At 41.1% G+C, this 22,748-nt stretch overlaps 2 protein-coding genes across 7 annotated transcripts in view; both read right to left on the reverse strand.

Annotated features, from left to right (window-relative positions):
* LOC121513254 (NLR family CARD domain-containing protein 3-like) overlaps positions 1-22,748 on the reverse strand; it is a 945,231-nt gene that overhangs the window by 542,812 nt on the left and 379,671 nt on the right. The window lies entirely within an intron of this gene.
* LOC121513252 (vacuolar protein sorting-associated protein 13B-like) overlaps positions 1-22,748 on the reverse strand; it is a 481,863-nt gene that overhangs the window by 214,679 nt on the left and 244,436 nt on the right. For 2 of the 3 annotated variants that reach the window (XM_041792864.1, XM_041792862.1), the window contains exon 31: positions 20,074-20,188. In XM_041792864.1, coding sequence (XP_041648798.1) covers positions 20,074-20,188 — 115 coding nt within the window. The remainder of the gene's footprint in view (positions 1-20,073; positions 20,189-22,748) is intronic. The other variant, XM_041792863.1, reaches the window with a different exon arrangement.

Genomic DNA, 22,748 nt, shown 5'->3' on the forward strand with positions numbered 1-22,748 from the left:
TAGAACAAACCTCCCAATAATAACGTTTTTTTTGTTTTTTTTCAAAAACAAAAAAACTGAAAATGCACTGTTCTACATTATTCTGCACAACAGAGTTTTAAAACATTTTATTGGTTGTAAAGAAAATGGTCATTTGTTGAATCTGCAGCATTGGGAGGTCATATCTACTGAAATCAAAGCTATTTCAATCAAAAACATCTTAACAGGCCAAGTTCCATGTTAACATAGGAGCCCTTCTTTGATATCACCTTCATTATTCTTCCATCCATTGAACTTGTGAGTTTTTGGAGAGTTTCTGCTTGAATTTCTTTGCAGGATGTCAGAATATCCTCCCAGAGCTGCTGTTTTGATGTGAACTGCCTCCCACCCTCATAGATCTTTAGCTTGATGATGCTACAAAGGTTCTCAATAGGGTTGAGGTCAGGGGGGGATGGGGGCCACACCATGAGTTTCTCTCCTTTTATGCCCATAGCAGCCAATGACACAGAGGGATTCTTTGCAGCATGAGATGGAGCATTGTCATGCATGAAGATCATTTTGCTACAGAAGGCATAGTTCTACTTTTTGTACCATGGAAGAAAGTGGTCAGTCAGAAACTCCATTTACTTTACCGAGGTCATTTTCACACTTTCAGGGACCCTAAAGGGGCCTACCAGCTCTCTCCTCATGATTCCAGCCCAAAACATGACTCAGCCCCCTCCTTGCTGACGTCGCAGCCTTGTTGGGACATGGTGTCCATCCACCAACCATCCACTACTCCTCCATCCGGACCATCCAGGGTTGCACGGCACTCATCAGTCAACAAGACTGTTTGAAAATGAGTCTTCATGTATTTCTGGGCCCACTGCAACCATTTCTGCTTGTGAGCATCGGTTAGGGGTGGCTAAATAGTAGGTTTATACACGACTGCTAGCCTCTGGAGGATCCTACACCTTGAGGTTGGTGGGACTCCAGAGGCACCAGCAGCTTCGAATACCTGTTTGCTGCTTTGTAATGGTATTTTAGCAGCTGCTCTCTTAATCTGATGAATTTATCTGGCAGAAACCTTCCTCATTATGCATTTATCTGCAGGAACTCGTCTGTGCTCTGAATCAGACACTAATTTCTTCACAGTACGATGATCACGCTTAAGTTTTCCTGAAATATCTCATGCTTTCATACCTTATTGTACAATTTGAGGCTTTTCAGCAGCAGAGATCCTTTTACTTCCCCATATTGCTGAAACCTGTGGAACAATGCGTGGAATAATGTGGAACATCATTCTTAAGTAGTTTTCTTTAAATGGGCTCACCAGGCAAACTAATGATCACAGGTGTCTGAGATTAATTTCAGTGATCCAAAGAGCCCTGAGACACAAAACCATCCATGAGTTTAACTGAAAAACAAAAAAGTGGATGTTTATGACACTAAAATCCTATTTGCATAATGATTCGGAATGTGGTGTAAGGAAAAAAGTCACATCCAAACTATTTTAATAACTGTATTGGCTAAAATGAATCTGTAATAAATTGACATAATGGACCTTGGCAACAATCCAATGTCATACGGCCTGACTAAAAAACACAGGAACTTATGTTGAAGTGGCTGTTCAGCATGAATGAATATGTCGTGCCTTGAGATGTTGGTGAAATCTTAGGTGTGCCTTGGAGAAAAAAAAAATGAAAACCACTGGCTTAAAGTCAAAGGAAATCAGAGCAGCTAGGTGTAAAACTTTTATTTCACGCCTCACAGAAAATAGATAACTTGAATCGTAACCTCTTAAAGTTTCTGCAAATTCCTTGATGCTATAACCCCATATAACCTGACACTCCAGTTAGACTGTTTGATACATCCATCACATGGGATGTATTTCACATTCAACAAAGTGCTGGAAGGACAGGACTTTTAAACATTTCTTAGAAGGAGATTAGACAAACATTTTGTCTGTCACATTCATGACCGGCTAATCAGAACAAGACAAAATGAGTTATCCAGTATTGTACATCCCTATTTCACATGAACCTCTGAGCCTTACCCCTGAAGCATGCATGCATATTATCATTTTTAACATTAAGTATGCATAAATAAAGACTTTGTGACTTGTTTAAAGCTTTACTAGAATACAGTGTCCCAGACTTTGCTGTGCACATCTCTGTGACCCATGTTCAGCATCGGCTCAGTCAGGGTTTCCACTTGGAAAGACTGACTATCAGTGTGGTGTTCTGGTATTCCCTGACAGTCCACCTGGCCTCGGCTACTGAAGTGGGACCGTTCAGTCAGAGTGTGCATGTCAGCACAACAACGATTTCAGTCCAACCCCACAGGATGCCAGAACATCAACATGTCATGAGCAGGGAGAGAGGAAACTAAAACACAATCATGTCCAGGACTGGGAAGTTACACTGAACATATGCACTAAAATCCCAGTGACACACACATCAGCCGACTGCGACAGGGCAGCGCTGGTAGAATGTGAGTATCACATGGCTTCCGAGGTTTGTTGGTAGGGGTGTATTCTTAGAAGCCTCATATCCTGCTTCAGGATGGACCATTCACACTTACACACACATGCAGGCACATTCAGTGATGTGAAGCTATGTGGCCAGGCAGTCAACCTCTGGATCAGGCCCTTTTATAAGTGCGGGACAGCTGAGGGGTGACTTTGCTGCCTCTGTCAGCATGTATCTCGACCTGAATGACAGCAGAATGACACAAACACCAGAGTCTATCCGGGAAGCTCGAAATGAACGCCTGTCACCTTGAGTCCCGCCAAACAAGGAAAGCAGCACTTCCAAGCTTCAGCAGCGAAGCAGAGAAAGATAAAGAAGAGGAGCAAATGCAGACACTGGGGACTCTGGATGCTCTGGCCAACACACTCAGGACTGAAGAAGTTCTTTATTTCAGTGGTTCTCAACCTTTTTGCCCCGGGACCCCCAAAATAAAGGTGCCAGAGACCGGGGACCCCCACTGTACCTAAAGGTGGCTGAACGTTCAAGAATAATCGTGTGCAGACAAGGCTGCCCATAAGGAGGGATAAAGGGGGAGGTCTCTGGGACCCAGCTAAACTGGGGGCCCATGGAGGATAGCAAAACCATGGTTCAAAGTTAAGTTAAGCTGTGAAAACCATATTCTATATTTGGCCTGAATAATAACCACTCTTATCAAAGAAACAAATATCTTTATTTATTCATTTGTGTAGGAAATAGCCTTCTAAAATGAAAATACCTTAGGTTAAAAAAAAGAGTTAAAATTGCTAAAATTGGTCAATAATGGCAGAAAATGGTAGAAAAGGTGAAGAAATTCGATTTCTAAAGCACAAAAATGTTTAAAGAGTGACAGAAATTGGATTAAAGTGGCAAAAATGGCACATAAAGTGGTAAAAGGAAAGAAATTAGTTGCACTGGGATGAAAATTTGATATAAACTGGCAAAAATAGGTTAACTGTGTTTAATATGGGCAAAAAGTAGTGTAAAAGTGGTTGATGGGGCAACAATAGAGAGAAAGTGACAAGGGTTGGTTTAGAAGTGGCAAAAACAGAGACAAATTTGATAGAAAGGGTTTAAAATGGACAAAAATGGGTTTTAACTGGCAAAAATGTGCTAAAATTAGCATTAAAATGTGATAAAAATGATTCAAATTGGTTTAAAGTGGCAACAGTGTAATTAAAAACATATTTCTAATTTTTTTAAGGCATCTGGTGACCCCTCTCAGTGTCTCACGACCCCCTGACCCCAAGGTTGAGAACCAATGCTTCATTTAACTGTATAGGTGCAATGCTTATGACATGCCAGAGAAAAGACTAAAGGAGGTCATGAAAATCAGTCATCACCTGATGGATAACCTTCTAAAGAAATCAATGCAACACTTTAAAAATACACTGAATTTAAGATGAATTTAGACAAACTATGCAGCCTTTGTGGCCTTTTGGCACCACTACAGGAAGAATTAAGACATGCCACCATGTTAGAACATTACAAAGTAGATGCTTTTGTCCAAAGTGATCCACATCTGAGAGCATTATAATTATCAAAATTACCTTTATTTACCAAATGCCATGGCTCTGTCTTGGGATATTTCTCACTGTATCAGAGTGCAGGTATAATGACTCTAAAGCTGCCAGGCTTGCATTGCCACTCATATAGTCCCTCATCTTTGTGCCAACAGAGGGAGTCAAAATAAGTAGTGGTACAGTTGTTTGCTTCCCCTGCGGTTACTCCTAATATCCCATTCACTCCCTCTCCTCTGCTTCTTTGCACACTACATAAGACTCATATGCATAAAATGGCCATAAAAATGTAGCAGCAGGGCCAAGGCTGGGGTTTTCTCCCTCCTAATCCCCCTAAACCTCTAACTGCAGGCCGAGGAGTACAAGTGTTGTGGTGCAATCTTCTCACACTGCAGAGGCCCTGAGAATAACATCACAGAGGCCACAGATATTTATGGAATGAACCACTGGCTGTACACAGAAGTCAGCAGACACCACAACACAGCACAGAGGATGCTGTATACAGCTCTCTACTCATGCAGCACTCCTGCTAACACAGAGAGTAGAGCTGTGGTCAGAGGCTCTCAGATTAAAGACAGAGGAAATGAGAGAATAGATATTTAATGTGATAAAAACAATAGTCATGCTGCTATTATACTTTGATTTCAATTCTGCATTTAAATGAATTTACTGGTTGTGATCTGTCAGAGGTTTTTAGAGTAGCTGTTGTCTTCAAGTAGACTCCAGTGAGGTCAGATAGCCTCAAACCTTCAGGTTTTAAGACAGGAGATGAAACACATAAACAATTTTACTTCCTTTGCTCTTGAAACTCTGGTGTACACTGGGAATAGTTATCTTCTTCTAGTAGTGATTAGGGGATGTTAGCTGTGGTTGATGGTATCAACATTTCCACACCAGCTGTGGGTAGCACCAGCTATGTGTGGCCTTGTTCAGACTTAAGTTCTTCCTAATGACAAAGTTTAGGCCACTGATTGTCAGCTGGAGGCTCGGGGGCCACATCAGGCCCCCGGGGGAAACTTACATTTAGAAAATTTGAGAAGGAAAAACTATGGCGTGCTATTGTTGAACATTTTTTCTTAAACTTTAAATAAAGCCTTTAACTTAGCTGCTCTTCAAAGAAGAAGCATACAGGTATTGTATTTGTATTTGTATTTGTATTTGAAAGTTGTCATGGTAAATAAACACTTACCATTCCTGTCTTGATTAAAGCTGCATTTTTAAGGCTCTTTAAGAGCACAATTTTCCTTTCTGAGAATCTACACTAAAGATCTGCTTCCTGTATGTGTGTTTGACCGATAACGACATGACTTATTAGCATCAAACTCAGGAGGGCTCCAGAAATATGTAGCTTAAATATCTCAATCGCCCCCCTGTGGCTGGCTTTAGTATTAGACTGTTAAAAGCTTAAAGTTCCAGTCATTTTTAAAAGAAAAAAATATTCAAGAAAACGTTAATTAGACTAAAATATTGATTTTAGTTTAGTATATTTCATTGTCCGGCCCCACAGTGTCAAGAAAAAGCTGGCCTTTGTGCGAGTGAAGTTGATGACCCCTGGTTTTGCTCTGCTAACATTCCAAGTTATAACTAAGGATGTCCCTAGGCATCTATTTCCCCGTTTAACTAAATGTTCATTTAAATTTCGTTTCACCACTTAGACAAAAGAGAAGAAAATACTTGGAAAACAGTCAGATTCATCACAGGTCCCTGTGTTAGTCACGCTGTACGAGTATATCAGGCTCACATCACACCCACTAACATCAGCAGCCAGCTCCGCCAGCCTCGGTTCCCTCGGCAGAATAATACCGTGCTTTGGCGTGTGGCCTCTTTTCACTTCGGTTATTACTTTAAAAACTGTCATATCCCATTGCTCCTTCTACACTCTAATGGCGGAGCTTCTAATATTTTTGTCCAGTGAAGAACTCAATAATACCCAACTGCAGCCACGGCCATCGTACAAACCACGCCCCCTACAAAAGACGCTCCCTACAAAACACGCCCACTTGTGCTATTAGCTTAGCTTTAGGTCAGGTTTAGCATTTAAATTCCACTGGTTAAGGTTACAATTAATTTATTGTATAGATTGATGGGGCATGTTTTGTACGGAGTGTGGTTTGTAGCAGCTGCGGCTGTAGCTAGACCCTTCTCGAAGAACCAGGGGAGAGCTCAGACAGGACGGCGGTGGCCATTCACTGAAGCTGCAGCGGCCTCTAGTGGCAGGAGGTTTGTCACAGTTTTAAAGAACATTGTAAACCGGGATTTCAAGCCTGTGTTTATAACAAATTACAGGTAATTAGCCTAACCGACTCGTAAATCTCGCACCTACTAATTTGATGACAAATTCAACCGTTTAACCGCTCACATCCCGAGATGCAACAAGTACAAAAAGTTTACACATAGGCTTCAGTTGTAGCTTCTATATGACCTCCTAGCAGGTGTAAGCAGGGGCGTAGAATGGGGGAGAAGGTTACTGATGAGGTACAACATGAGGTTAAGTGTCAACTTCACAGGTCAACTTGCCCAGTTAACTTGGAGGCCGTCACTTAGGGATTTCTTCACTGAGTGCTGCAGTACCGAGTAAGAATCTTGTGTTTACTTCAAAAATGACCGTCGTCTATCCAAAGAAACTCTTGCTCCACTAATGAAAACCAAGTCCTGCATCACTTTTGTACATGTGAAAGCACATGGCTGTTTTTACCCTTGCAGGAAGTCAGCTTTCATGTCATATGATACTGAGGCTGTATAGCACTGGGATAGAGTAACAATCTATCAAACGGGTTCCCACATAAAAATGACAAAAATTCCAATTTGTCTTGAGAAAAAAAGGTGAAGGGAGATATGGTTTCCCCCCAAAGCCGCAGCATTATTCAGTGGCTGACGCTGAACTTCCTGTTCAAATTACAACACCTTGTCGGAGGGCTTTTCCAGCATAAGCCCCTCCAAACCCACTCAGTGTCCCATCTGTCTGCTCAGGGCTGTTGCTATAATCCAAAGCATAAATTATATGACAGGCCTTAATAAAGGGAAGTATGATCTATTCTGGGTAGTCGCTCTCCCCCTTTTTAAAGCAATCTGATGTTGCATTAATCCTCAGAGTTTTGAAATATACTCTCTGATATTACAAACGCCAGGTGTTTCATGACAAAACACTCTTTTTCATGGCCGACACTTCGATCCTCGCTTATTTCATTAGTTTTCTCTGCAGAGGAGGGGGGAGAGCATGGATGTGCATCTAATGTAAGAGGAAAGAGGAGGGGCTTTCAAGAAGGGGAGAAACAAATGCAGTTAAATTATTCCCAGTTGACCAAGAAAGGGCCTGGACTAATCATCTCCATTGGGTGTCTCTTTCTTCAGCCTTCCAGGCCCAAACAGAGCAAAGCAGGAGTAAAGTGGGCTTTCAGGGCCCTCATTGGTCATTCTTTTACATTAGGCCCAGTTGTTTCGAACCGCGCTGCAGCATGCCCCCCCCCACCGGCTTGCTTTCACACCAGCAACATTGAACCGTAACCCGGGCCCACTTGCGTATTGACTCGGTCTGAAACAGCAGGTGGCGGTGTGCACGTAGCTGGTCTACAACCCCGCCAAGGAGGAGAAAGAAGAGGAAGCTACCATGGCGACCACTGGGGTCATGACCAAAGTGGAGAGTGTTTTTGTTTTGACCTGACAGAAAGTCCATCCTGCAGCCATGGATGATTAAAATCACTTTATAAAATGCCAGCAACGTTGCTCTTCATATCTGCACATCTACTACAGCTCAGAGGATTAAATGGGCTCGCACTGTGCAGATAGAGGTTTGTGAGGTGACAGGAGACTTAAATCCCCTTTGCACCTCCTCTCACTGACTCCAACTTGTGTTCATCTATAAAGTGAGGCACAACTGACCGTTTATTGACCAGATTCTGATGATTTCTGCCCTTTATTGAGGAAAAATATGAACAAACTGCCACGCTGTTGAAAGAAGTTTAGTTTTTTCGATGACGTCATATAGCTGATACGGTGCTCTGTCCCGTATCCAGGCGTGGTTGCATTCACATCTCATCCAAACCAAGCCAGATTCCACTCAAATCGTGCCCGAGACCACCTCCCCAAGTAGGCCAGGGCCCAGGGCCTGGTGCCCAGGCGCGGTTCATTTGCATTCACACTACTAAAATGAACTGGACTTTAGGATCAAGTGCACTCGGATCCAGGACCAGGCCCCTAGTGTGAAAGCGCCCTTAAACTATTCTTTACTTTACATTGTTTGAAGGCTGGATTTCCTCTTAAAAAGTTTACAATGAAGGCTGAATTATACAATCAAATCTGAACTTTTGTATTTTAATCAATATTAGTTCTCTTACATCAAAAAAAACAAAAAAAAAAACAAAACGTATTGACAGAAACAGTGCTGTGCTCTAGGATTCTGGGTAATGATGGATAAGGCTGAAAGACTTGGGAAAATAATCTTTTTGCAATTTTCTCCAATATTGTAATTACAATTTAATAGACAATTATTTTAGGTTAAGAAACATAAGCATTTTATATTCTAACCAACACAGTCTTAGATTGATTAAGGGGTGTCCAAACTACGACCAGCAACTAATTTTAGAAATAAAATGAAATATGGCCCACATTTGAAGATGGAGCTTGTGCTTCAGTGTTTGGACCTCATAGTTTCAGCACTAGACGGTGTAACCATGCTAATTCTCTAAACAAACATCTCCGCAAAGATAATTTATTTGATGTGTTTTTGTGACTAAACTGGGAAAACACTACACATGGTAAAGAAATATTGGCAATCAAAATAATAATATCTTGTTTTCTAACTCCTTGATAAGTTTCAGCAGCAAATAGCAGTACCAATACTATTCCAGTGGCTGAGCCAGTGGAAGTTGGGCCAAACAAGACCACCTGAAATCAGACTGGGATCCCAAAAAACCTGGAAATGAAATAATTGTCTATTTGCCTTGTTGGCCTTTAAATCGAGCGTTTAGTGTAAGTACAGACAGGCCGTGGAGTGAAGCTAAGCCCTGATAAGTTCATCTAATGCAAGCCCTCATCAGCTGACAGCCAGCTGATTTGCTCTAAGCACGCTATTGGCCAATCACTATCACGATGCCTTATTCCCTCCCTCCTCCACCCCAGCTCCTCCTTTATTCTGCTTCTGACTTAATCAATGTCATATAACTCGCCTTGTGGATAGTAAAGCGTCCCAGAAGTCCTTCTATATTTCTGTATGTGGCCCTCAGTGGAAAAAGTTTGGACACACCTTAACTAAGGCCAAACCATCCTGAAAAAGTAACCTATTGTAATTATTTTGACTCATATTGCAAATCAAATATGAATTGTTGTATTGCAGGTAAGGATCATTTTTTAAAAAACAGACACTTGAATGTTTGCACCATGTTTAACACTTAACATCTCTGCAGCAAAGTGTGTCATACTGGCATTTAAGAAATACTGCACCTTAGACCATATTGCAAGTTAATGTAAATTCAAATTAATTGCCCAGGCTGAATGAACTAAACTGAAAAGAGAAAAGGTGTGGACCAGACCAGGGGTTTCCAGGGGGTTGTAGAAGGGTTGTGGGATAACTTCAATAGCGATTTTCAATTCATTTCAATAGGTATATTTTACCCATTATTACTACGATAAATGCATACAATTTGATAACTTCAAAACAGAACCATTCATTATCAGGTGGAATTTTATTATTTTACATTTTATTATCTATAATGAAATGAAAGTAAGAATAATAAATCTCTGAATGTAATTTTATGTAAATGGCATTAATGGAGGGGTCTGCTGCTCGTTACTGATGCACAGTCTTCACCTGTACACTGTTGAAGAGGTAGTAAACAATTTAACTTTTGCTTCAGCTGTACACTGAAGTATCTGACTGAACTATGATGAAACACATCAATGCTGCTGTTATTTCTGACATTTGCAGCAAACTGATAAAAATCTGCATTTTACTGCTTTTAATGGACATCTGCTTGAAAAATCTTTTCTGAAAAGGCGGGGCTTATGTGACGTAGAAACCAAAAGGTAGAATGTTACCGCCTCTAACCAACTTTACCATTCAGAGACCACTCCCAGCCTCTCCTGCTCTGCTTCGGCTCTAAGAGCTCCAGCTTTAGTAACGCCGGAGCTGGAGCCAACGGTCCAAACAAGTAGTGCTCAGGACCACCTGTTATGCACCCGTCTAGGGGGAAGGTACCTAACATCATGTTTTTAGAAAGGCAAATGTTTTTCCCAGTCCCCAAACTAACAGGCAGGATCTAAGGACGAAGTTTAACAGTTTATTTACAATAATTTCAATTAAACAGGCCACTCAATAGAAATTCAAATAAAAGACTAGATCCAAACTAAGGAGGCGGTCTAGCTCTCAAAAGTAAAATTTATCCAAAAAACACAATTACCAGAAAAGGACTAACTAAGACTACAAAACAAAATCAGAGCTAAGGTTAAACTATACTAAAATAGTAAGAAAACACAGTTGTCACTAAATCTTTGGAGGCTGGGAGCAAACAAAGAGGTGCTGCTGTCAGTGAGGTTCCCCCGTCAACTGCAGGCCACAGTATTTTAAAGAGCTAGAAAGCCAACCAGCGCCGTGTCTCCTTGCTGCCACTCTACCGACCAATTACGCAGCACCACCTGGAGACATCAAAGATCCACTCACACAACAGGCTGCACACCCACTCACAAACACACGGGATGATCAGATGACTCACTCTCACGCAAAACAAGACAAAGATCCACACGACAACAGAGCACTCACTCCCACACAAAAGAGCAATACAAAATACAAAACACAGTAATACAATAATGCAACACAATACGGCCACAGCCGTAACACCACCGCAGTCTAAGGCAGCAGTGTTGCGGGACTCTGTGTCACTTTCTTGAAAGGGGACTCTGTAGCTGTTTCTCAAAGCCAAGGAAGGATCCTCAAACAGTGTTTTTGAAGGATACTACGTCATCAACTGTTGTCGGAGGGCTGTTCCAATCTCGAGGATCCTTGAAATTTTTCCAAGGACTTAGTCCTTCAAACAGAGGATTTCCAAGGACTCACATGTGTATCCTCTGGGCGCAGGAATTACCCACAATCCAATGCACACTGTTCTAGCCCGCTCAATACACTTTTAAATGTTCTGTTTCCACCGTGAACATGTTGTCTTCATTACATCATATTATCAAAGTAAAGCTGGACGGGTAAAGTAACGGCATATGATATGATCATATTATATATTATATTGTATGATTATATTAAATAATCAATATCATGAAAATCCATATGAATCAATACGATTAAACAACCATATTATTATATCTATTAATGAATATATGATGATGTGAGAGCCTATTAGATGATGCAGGGTAAAACTTCCAGATGCCTAGTTCCAAATGTGAGTTCAAGAGTTACCAGGGAGGACTCTGGCCTCGCCTCCAAGAGTCTTGACTCGGGAAGGATCCTTCCCACAGAGGAAGGATCCAGGACTTTGAGAAACAGCTTGTGTCACTTTCTGGTAATGGGACGTCACTGTCTCTCCCACCTCATCTGGAAAACCCTGTCCTTCTCCCCTCCCTCCTCCCAGTACCAAACTGCCCAGTTTTTGTGCCATTTTCAAAAGCCTGAAGACGGCGGAGTTAGCTCAGAGCTGGGGTTTTCTTACACTTTCTAGTGGTTGACTTGTTAAGTGCCTCTCCTCTCCACCTGTTGTCTGTCTCATTTGCACAACAGCAGGTGAGACTGATTCATAATCAGTGCCACTTCCTACCTGGACAGTCTGAGACTTAGAGTTACAGTGCTGATGATGTGTTCCCTTTATTTTTCTGAGCAGTCTAGTATAAAATGCTATATTAAAGGATAATCTTGTGTTGTTTGGGCTGATGTGTTCTGTAGTTGTGGCCTATTAGGCAGTATTCATGTCCATGTGCCCTATAAAACGCTTTTATCAGCTCCGAGGACTTTGCAGGTCCCCTGTTTTTGGCGCTGATAGTTTAAGGTTTTCCTGGCTGAAATGTTTGGGAACCTCCAGACTAGACAACTTAGATCCTCTGATTTTCTTTCCAGGCTTCTGAGACCAAAATAGACGGAGAGAACTTTGATTAAAGAGGCTGGTGTCTGGCTGGGTAATCCCCTCAGACACCATTTTTCTGTTCTAAAATACTACTCTACATACGCAGAGCACCACGGAGAAATTTACTCCACCAAGAGAAAGAAATTTGTGTGGTTATAAATCATAATTCATTTCAAGATTATCAAAAGTTTTGATGTAATGCTGCTTCTTTTCCAGGTTGTTCTGTCACGGTAGCTGTAAACGGTTAAGATCACTCATTTATAGTGGTGATAAATTAAACAGATATTACAAGCACTGCTATCTTTTGGGTTTGTAATTAAATCTATGCTGCAACTGGGGAATTCTTTAAAGCAACTCCTAAATCAGTGTGTATAAGTGCAGGTTATGGCTGTCAGTGTGTGTGGCCCGCGTTGCTCCTCTACTCCGCAGCAACAAAGATCGTCCCGGCACTTTCTTCTGGTGTAAACAAATGAGAAAATGGGGCACTTGGCAGCGTTCTAAAGTGACTGATGAGGCAAGTATACACTGAAGCATCTAATGAATCACTTACTGGGAACACTGGGTTTTATGAGGGAAGGAAAGATGAGGAAGGAGACAAAGGAGAGGAAGCCGAGTTCTGTAAAATCTGTTCCATACACCCATCTGTGAAAATACCATGAAGGCAATTAGAATTATCTGAGAAAGAAAATGAAAACAAGATAGCATCCCAGTAGTTCTGAGGGGGGGGTTTATTAAAAACCAGGATCAGAGCTCACTGCTAGGAAGTGAAAACCAGTAGTGCACAGTTCTACCACCTCTGGTATCTGTAAAAACACAGCCTGCCATTTAAATTGATGTTACTCGGGTTGAGTGGTGCAAATGACGTACTGCTGAGGATTTTATTACTAACAGTCCGGGGCCTGGCTTCAGCAGGCGGTGTTTATCTGAGGAGGGGAGATCCCCATCACAACCACTTGTTAGGACATACATGTGGGCCGAGCCAGGCAGCCATTCAACAGCAATAAGTGGATTGCTCACTGACCACAATGTGCTGGGATGGGACCAGTCTAACCAAAAATGGAGGAACTGAGGAGAAAAGTGAGACAGGAAGGAAATAACAAATACACATGGAGACAAAATGACGATACTGGAGAAGGGATAAAGGGGGCAAGAAGGGAAATCACAAAAATACAAAAGGGAGACATGTTAAACTCTAAAACTACATGTGTGAGAGAAAAGACAGGGAAAATGATGACATTTAAAAAAAAGATTTAACGTAAAGGATGAGGAGGGAAAGGGAAAAGAAAAAGTTAAAAAAGTACTTAAAAGTAAAAGACTAAAGATGGAATAAACTCTTGAGAAGTTTAAAGCTTTAAAAGGAACTAAAGATCTGGTTAGGTAGAGCAGGGGTTCTCAATGTTGGGGTCGGGACCCCACTGGGGGTCACGAGACACTGAGAGGGGGGGCTCCAGAAGCCTTAAAAAACTAAGAACACTTCTTTTTTTGTTTAAGATTTATTTTTGGGCCTTTTCATGCCTTTATTAGATAGAGGAAGGACAAAGGATAGACTTGGAAACAGGGAAGAGAGTGGGGAGAGACATGTGACAAAGGGCCACAGGCCGGACTCAAACCGGACCGCCCGCATACATGGGTTGCGCCATAAAAACCACTCGACCATCTGCGCTCCCCTATGAACACTTTTAAATGACACGGTTGCCACTTACACTAATTTTGCCTAATTTTAACCCATTTTTATCACTCTTTCCCACCAAGTTTGCCCATTTTAATACATTTTTGCAACTCATAACCTATTTTTGTCATTTTAAACCCTTTTCACCAGTATTTGTCTGCCTCTTTTTGCCACTTCTAAAACAAATGTTGCAACTCTCTGCCTATTGTTGGCTCTATTAACACATTATTGCAACGATTAATCCCTTTAACCACTTTTTAAGCCCAGTTTTTCAATTTGATATGCCCATTTTTGCCAGTTTCTGACGATTCCTACCACAGCTAACCCTTTTTGGCCAGTTGATATCAATTTTCATCCCATTTCACCACATTTCCAACTATTTTTGCCACTTTAATGCCATTTCAGTCACTTTTTTTTAAAGATTTATTTTTGGGCATTTTTGTGCCTTTATTAGAAAGAGGAGGACAGCAGATAGAGTCGTAAACAGGGTCAAGAGTGGGGGAGAGACATGCGGTAAAGGGCCTCGGGTCGGATTCGAGCCCGGGCCGCCCGCATACATGGGGAGCGCCTTTAACCACTAGGCCACCTGCTCCCCCATTTCAGTCACTTTTGAATCCCCTTTTATCACTCAATATGCCCATTTTTACCACTTTAACCCATTTTTGCCATTGTTTGGTTATTTTTTGCCACTTTTTCAAATTTTTGGCATTTCTAATCAATTTATGCTGCTTTTAAAATCTAATTTCACCACCTTTCCCACCATTTTTTGCCATCATTAACCCATTTTAGCTATTTCTTTACATTTCTAAAAGGGCTACTTACTACTATGGGTGTAATGATTCATCAGTCTGGATCGATATATCGACTGTTTGAGCAATGATTCAGTCAAATCAATTCAAAGTATAAACATCAATATTAATCCCCATTTTTACCTTATGCTTTTATTTTGAAAGTTCCCCCACATGTTTGGTTATGGCAGTTTTTGCCCATCCACTAGTCACAACACCGGTAGGTGCGGATAGCAGGTAATGGCTAGCAGCCAAGAGAGTATCAATACTGTGTTTTTTCCTTTATGTGAAAAGTAACAGATTGTGGTAAATGGGTTCACAATATTGTCTGATATCGATCGCAGGCCTCTAACTCGAATCAAATTGAAATCGAATTGTGGCAGACTTTGTGATATCAGCAAATATCAAATCGCTGTTCTGAGAATCAATATTGTATCGTATTGTGATGAAAATGGTGATTTACATCCCTACTTGCAACACAAATGAATTAAAATGTGTTTCTTTGATAAGAGTGGTTATTATTCAGGTCAAATCTAAAGTACCACAGCTGAACTTTACAATGGACCATGATTTTGTTGGCCCCCAGTTTGGCTGGGCCCCCAGTTTGGCTGGGCCCCCAGTTTGGCTGGGCCCCAGAAAGCTCTCCCATTGTTCCCCCTTAATAGGTGGCCTTGTCTCCACATGACTATTCTTGAATGTGCATGTCTGTGTTCAGCCACCTTCAGGTACAGTGGGGGTCCCCGGTCTCTGGCACCTTTATTTTGGGGGTTGAGGGCTGAAAAGGTTGAGAACCCCCTGAGGTAGAGAATATATAAAAAACAAACATGGTCTGTAAATAATCTAGGGAAAATAATATCAAAGATGTTTCATAGAGCATCACATCAGTGGAAGAAAAAGTTCACACATGTTTTCTAAACTTTGTAAAGTTAAAACCAGTAATCCTAGAGAACTGTGTATGAAAGGAGGGATATCTTCTCACTTACTTAAAGTCTGACCTCTTTTTTAAATTGAGATATTGTGTTGTCTTATTTTCTACATGTGATTACAAAGGATTATTGTTTATCACCATCTGATTGATGATATTTGAATGGATAAAAATTCCTCTGTGATTCTGGTGAAGCCAGCGTTTGGTGCTCATTGGCCTTCACTTCCATTCACTTCAGCAGTATGAGCACAAAAATGTTGTTTTTATTATGTTTTACTGAAACGTCTGTGGAACGTGTAAATAAAAGACCCTGTAAAGTGAACATAAATCCATATTTAGGTTTGTTGTATGACAGCTCACTGTGTTCTGAACCCCCAGGTCAAATTTCAGTCAGATAAAACATCTTTAAGTTTATAAAATTAAGCTTCAAAATCATTAAAAATGAGGCAGTAAGCTCTGCTCCAGGATGGTGTGGGCGTGTCTGTTGAATTGGCTGAGGCCACACCCACTAAGGAGAAATACAATCCTCTCAATGCTACAACCACTCAAACCATTAGCCTGTCTCTTGACCTTTTGTTGACCTTAGAAGAAGACACAAAGTCAGTTCTCTGGCTCAAATCTCTGTTATGATGCTTTAAATGATCCATAGACCACTGTGGCTGATAGATTTGGTAAATTTACCTCACAATGAACAAAAAAAAAGCATTTAACTGACTGTTAACTTTGAATAAAGGCAGTGACATCAGCTTACAACAGACTGGAAACTGTAGTGTTAGAGGGGCAGGGTCATTCCCTACTATGGGCTCATGACATCACCAGTCCACATATAAGCCCCGCCCACATCAAACCCAGCCAGGAGGTGAAAAACTTTCTGACAGTCTAAATCCAGAATCCAGTCACATGTAGATCTCAGGGTTTTCACATGTTTACAGCAGCCATATTCCAACATTTCTAGAGTGTTCAGACACAAACTTTGGATTTCACTTTACAGGGTCTTTAAGGAAAAGTAAGTTTGCAATCATCATGATGCAGACTAGTAAAAAGTAAAAAGCCAAGACTTGTCAGGCTTTTCCTCAAGAGGAGAAGAAAACCACTTTTTAAATGTTCAGTGGTATGATCCATCACCAGTGAGGAAATCTAAATGATAATTTACTTTAACAACGCAGCATTACATGGATTTTTTTTGGAATGGTTAATATATGATGGACTGTCAGCTGCAGTTTAATTCAGATATCTGCTCATAGAGATCAATAAATTGTTGTTACATGTGACTGGAGCTGGTATTCCACCTTGTGTCTGCCTTCCACATTGACTGTTTATTCCTGCACCCACCAAAGCATGTTGGGAAGTAACTGGTCGGTGAATCCTAGACTTCAAATGTACAAATGAATGCCCCCCCTTGCTGACATGTGGTTATATACTGTCAACAATCTGTAAAAAAAGGGTCTGACATCATGACCGTCCTCTGTAGGAGTGCCTGCTGTTCAACCTGGAGTGGGTGGAGCTTTCAACTGTCCATCCATACAGTTTTTATATTGCTTATCCTGTTTAGGGTCATGGGGGCTGGAGCCTATCCCAGCTGTCATTAGGCAGGGTACACCCTGGACTGGTCACCAGCCAATCACAGGGCTGACATATAGAGACAGACAACCACACTCACACTTCAGCCAGTTACAGAGTGCTCAGTTAACCTAACGAGCATGTCTTTGGTGATGGGAGGAAGCCGGAGAACCTGGAGAGAACCCACGCATGCCCGGGGAGAACATGCAAACTCTACACAGAAAGGGAGTATAGCGTGGGGTTCGACATGAAAAAAGGGACGGGGTGACTCTTTGTTGTGTCGTGGTTAAGGGTCTGAATAAACATGGGTTTGTAAAAACGGTGGAAAGTTTGAGACGGAGCATGTAAACGTGCATCTCTGTGCTCATTGATCATTTGGGTGTGAAATAATGTCTGTGCAGGAAAGTTAATGCGTTACTGAGTGCATGCATGCCTGACTTTTTAAATTAATGTGCTTGTGGCTGACTACGTTGTAGCATGTGTGTGGCAACTGTGGAGGGCTGTGTGAGGCTAGCATCTATAAGCAGATGTGTGCACCACAGTCATGGAGCCACCAATCCTCTAACTACCAGGGGAAAAACTTTTTTGGAAATTATGGGATGAAATTGCATGGCTGGTCAAACTGTTTTTGGGGTCAAAGTCTGAGAAAAACTCTGGATTATTTTCCATGCCCGCAAGATCATCATTTATCACATGACATGATAACAACATGGCAGACAAGATTACAAAAGGTCTCCGTGGAAACAAAACAAAAACATACCAGTAGCTGTCTGAAACAAATATTACGGTACTTTGTGTTAAGCTGCTGGAGATCGGAATCAAAAAGTTGTTCCAACTGTAGCTGCAGCTAACGATCACTTCCATCTTTGCTTAGACAGATCAGTTTAATCTGGGTTAAAAAAAGGGCATAGTGTGCTTCATGCGACCTACCTGTACAACACTACAGAGGCAACAATCACGATCTTCTTCCTCCTCCTATGCCGTAGGTCATTCCACTTCAATTCAGCTCCATAAAGCTTTTGGTCCTACTTTTATCCCCCAAACTGGACGATAATAACTCATCGTTTTACAGAATATTTTGTGGCAATGCTCATTATACTGTAAACTGTTATCTATCAAAACATTCCTCAGGGCAAAAGAAGGACTCCAAATCAGTGAAACTCAACATGTGGCTCATTTGTGATGATTTGTGGCTCTTTTTTGTCTTAATTTGAATCATTATTTTCCCAGAAAACCTTGAAAAGGAAAATTTTACCTCAGAAATTATCCATTGTAAGTCACATAAATCTGTTTGTTTCCCACACTTACACAGTAGGCTTTAATCTTAGGACTTCATCGTCAGCGTCTGTCTTTTGTCTGCATATTTCCATTGCCCTTATTTGCAAATTTTTGCGACTTTAATTCCATTTTTACTGCTTTTAGCCCATTTTTGCCCCTTTTATCTGGCTTGTCGCAATTTTTACCCCTTTTTTAAATTTTATTTGCCACTTATCGCCCATTAAAGCTGCCTTTTGCAAATAAATACCACTAATATCCCATTTGCCACTCTTTTATGCTTTTCCCCATTTTTCCCTTTTTTATCTGATTCTTGCCCATTTTAGTCACTTTTCACTCATTTAGGGTTAGGGTTTTCTCCACTTTTGGTCCATTTTTGCTACCTGTAACTCATTTTTTGCCACTTTTCTCCCAGCGTTTGCTGCTTTAAGCCCATTTTTGCCACTTCTTTTGTCTCCCAGAAATAGTTGTAATAACAAATGTTTTTGGTATACACAAGGTTATTTCCTTTATGTGCACTGGAACAACACTTAAAAAAAACAGAAGAAAAAAGGCAAAATCGACATAATTTTACACAAAACTCAAAAAATGGGCCGGACAAAATTGTTGGCCCCCTTTTAAACTGTGGGTGAATCATTTTATTTCAAACGTGATGCCCATTTAAACTCACCTGTGGCAGTAACAGGTGCTGGCAATCTAGAAATCACACCTGAAGCCAGTTAGAATGTCTAAAAGTTGACTCAGCCTTTGTGTTGTGTGCCTGTGTGTGTCACACCAAGCATGGTTTTTACTTGTGTTGTTCCAATGGAACACATAAAGGAAATAAACATGAGTACCAAAAACATTTGTAATTGCAACAATTCCTGGGAGATATCATGTTTTTTCTGGAAAAATTCCAGGGGTGCTAATACTTTGGTCCATGACTGTAGGTTGCTATAGCTCAGCTGTTATAAGGTAATCGCTGTGACTTACAAACAGTCTGTGGGGATCAGACACAGCTGATGACGATGTAAAATGGTGAAATGTTTACCTGGTTCATTTTTGTTTTTGCATAAATGGCTCTGTAAAAATCACGGTTCAGTCTGCTCCAGCTGGCATCAACAACGTCCTTCTGTGAACCAGGTATCTGAAACCTTTTCATGCGAGCAGGCTGCTTCACATCTGCCCATTTTCATAACTGCTTTCTTTTCTCTCATACACACACGCCAGTCTGTGGGACTGTGGTTATGAGGCAGTTATGACACAATCCAGATTGTCTCAGCTGCCCATAGCTAGGAAAATGTGTTATTGTTTTTTTTTGAAGTACCATTTCCCTCAGAAGTCAAGCTTTTCCCTGCCTAGCAGCTTTGATCAACCTGACATGGAGGGCTTATGTCAACAGTATTGTGTTTCAGCTGGAAGGCCTGGCAGACCCGAAGGTGTCACTCACTGCTCTCTGTCATCTCCAGAGGAGTTTAAGCTCCGTATGGCACTGTCACCTATCGTACCCTTAAAACCTCCCATTAGAGCGCCAAAATCACGCTGACACAGAAGTGACGCACTCATGGACCGGTGCACACCCACACACATATTTGCCTCACAACTGGTTTTACTGAATGTGACTTCTGGTCAGAAACATTTGAAAGTCAGCTTTTGACTATTTGTAAGCTCTGTGGGGGTCTGACACAACCGTGGAAATCTTTTAAAGCAGAGTGGGATACAGCTGTGTGACTGCAGATACACGTTATCCAGAGAGGACATTTTTTCTGTCTACCATGTACTCCCATACTGTCAATTCAGCAGCGAGGTTATAGGAAGAAGATAACTGGACTCACTGGTAGATGTCTTTCCGCAGCACAGTACGGGTCAGAGGGTTATCAGCCTGAGGAGCCATGCTGAGGGAGCCCAGCTTTAGTACCAGGGTGTCTTCTTTTCTCACATGGGAGTCTCCTTGGTCAGACACAGACAAAAAAATAAACATATTATTTTACATTATACTGTACGTTCATCCATCACACAAAATCCTCATATCAACATGAAAATACAGTGTGGTTCTTAAGATGGAAATCACCAAATGCATCATAAGTCACAGTGATTACTAAAGCTGAGCACCCCCATGGCCCACTTGATGAAATTAACCCTTTAAAACCTACGGGATCGCCGGCGCTCTTATTTGCATATCTATTTTTAACTGTGGGTAGAATTTTTAACCAAGTAAGAGAGAGCAATAATTATTTTTGCATACAAAACCAGAGGAGTAACACTAAGGGTGCTTTCACATTAGGTCCAGTTGTTTCGAACCACACCATGACGCGACCCCCCCCCCCCAACAGCTTGCTTTCACACTAGCAACATCGTACCGTGCCTGGGCTCACTTGCTTATTTACTCAGTCTGAAACAGCAGGTGGCGGTGTGCACGTAGCTGGTTCACAACCCCGCCAAGGAGGAGAAGGAAGAAGAAGCTACCATGGCAACCACTGGGGTCATGACCTGAGCAAAGATTGTTTTTGTTTCGACCCAGCAAAAAGTCCATCCTGCAGCCATGGATGATTAAAATCACTTTTAAGATGCCAGTGTAACCCAGGTTAACTAAGCTTTTGTTGTGAAGGGCAACTCCAGCGTCAGTGTCACTTCCTGTCAAGGGTGTACAAACTTAGCTTGACAGTGACCCGAACTTCCTTTGAGGCCACTGCACAGACGCTGAGCAACCACCGTCAGCCGCACAGAAAAGTTTGGAAGCATTAACAACAGCTTAAAAGTGAATAAAAACCGTCGGAACCATCTCCTGCAATGTGCTACCTCCTGGAAGGGAAGAAGACTGAAGACTAGTCTGCTGCAGTAAAAGAATTGCATGGTGAGCGTCATTTATCATGCAAACATTTCAAAAGTTAATGCTAACGTTAGCGCCGCTAGCCACGGCTGCTAATACCTTGAGCTGTGTATATTATAATACGATGCTAATGTTAGCTCTGCTAGCCATGGCTAATACTCCCCAAGCAAAACTCTATTCATTTAGCTGTAGCCATTAGCCAAGCTAGCACACATCAGCAATGCTAACTTCAATGGATCTTAATAGTGTGCCACGTGTTGAGTTATCTGATGTGCTTAATGATCAACACATTTATTCATGCTCTGAGTAAATCATTATTTTGTTTAAATCCCTTAACTGCTTTTTAGCACGTTCAAGAGCAACTTTATTTAATGTTAAAAGCATTTTATTTTTTGTTACCTGAGGCAGTTAATGGCTTCAGTGTGTGGCATATTTGAGTTTATTTTCGTATATGATGTTACCATTATTTAATTACTGTATCACTGATACAGTGATTTGAAGTTCATTATTTGGTTTGTAAAGTGCAATATTTATTGTATTACTCATACAATCATTTAAGAATGCATTATTTGATTGGTAAAGTGCATTATTTCATTACTGTATTACTGGTAAAGTGATTTAAAGTGCACTATTTATTGGTTATTTGATAAGTGTGAATCTATAGATTTAAAAAAATATTGTTACTGTGTTTAAATGAGAGATTATTTTCATTTCTAAAGCCCATTAGTTCTAATGGTTATTATTTTGATAACATGAGGTAACAAAATAATTTGATGAGATCATGCTAGCTTTATTTCATCATTAGAAATTAGATATTAAGTTTAATTCTGACCTTACTATTATAGGTCAGGTTTTCTGGATCACCTGGAACCGGAGAGTGACCGCTGGATTCGGTTGGATGTTGATGGCGAGCTACAAAACCCATCGAGACAAACTAGATCCAATCCAATTGCATGCAGAAGATTAAGAGACTATATCAGCTGTGCGGTAGGACTGTGCAATGCTTATGCGTATCCTGGAAGGCATTAAAGAAAAAACTCACATAGAGCGATGCGTTTTTATTTTTGTTTTCAATTACCCAGGTAATAAGGTTAAAAGTGTATTGTGACTGATTTTGTGTTATAACAATTTTATATTATTGTTTCTTTGAGAAAAAATTCACTAAACACAAGGAGACATCCTTTAAAATCAGTTATTGTGTGAGTGTGTTTCTTGTGGTATTGTTTGGTGCACCTTATAGGCTTCACAGTAGCTTCTAGAAGCCTCTTTTCTTATCTAGCCCTTGTATATTAAAGTCACTTACCTTTACTTTATTTAACACTAAACTTAAAGCTAACCTCAGCATGAAGGTTACACCAGCAACTTCGCTCTTCATATCTGCACATCTACAACCGCTCAGAGGATTAAATGGGCTCGCACTGCTCAGATACAGCAGTTTTTGAGGTGACAGGAGACTTTAATTGCCTTTGCACCTCCTCTCACTGACTAACTTGTGTTCATCTGTAAGGTGAGTCACAACAGACCATTTATTGACTGGATTCTGATGATTTCTGCCCTTTATTGAGGAAAAATGTGAACAAACTGCCGCGCTGTGGAAAGAAGTTTAGATTTTTCGATGACGTCATATAGCTGATACGGTGCTCTGTCCCGTATCCGAGCGCGGTTGCATTCACATCTCAG

The sequence above is a fragment of the Cheilinus undulatus genome, linkage group 8, assembly GCF_018320785.1.
Source record: "Cheilinus undulatus linkage group 8, ASM1832078v1, whole genome shotgun sequence".
Taxonomy (NCBI): Eukaryota; Metazoa; Chordata; class Actinopteri; order Labriformes; family Labridae; genus Cheilinus; species Cheilinus undulatus.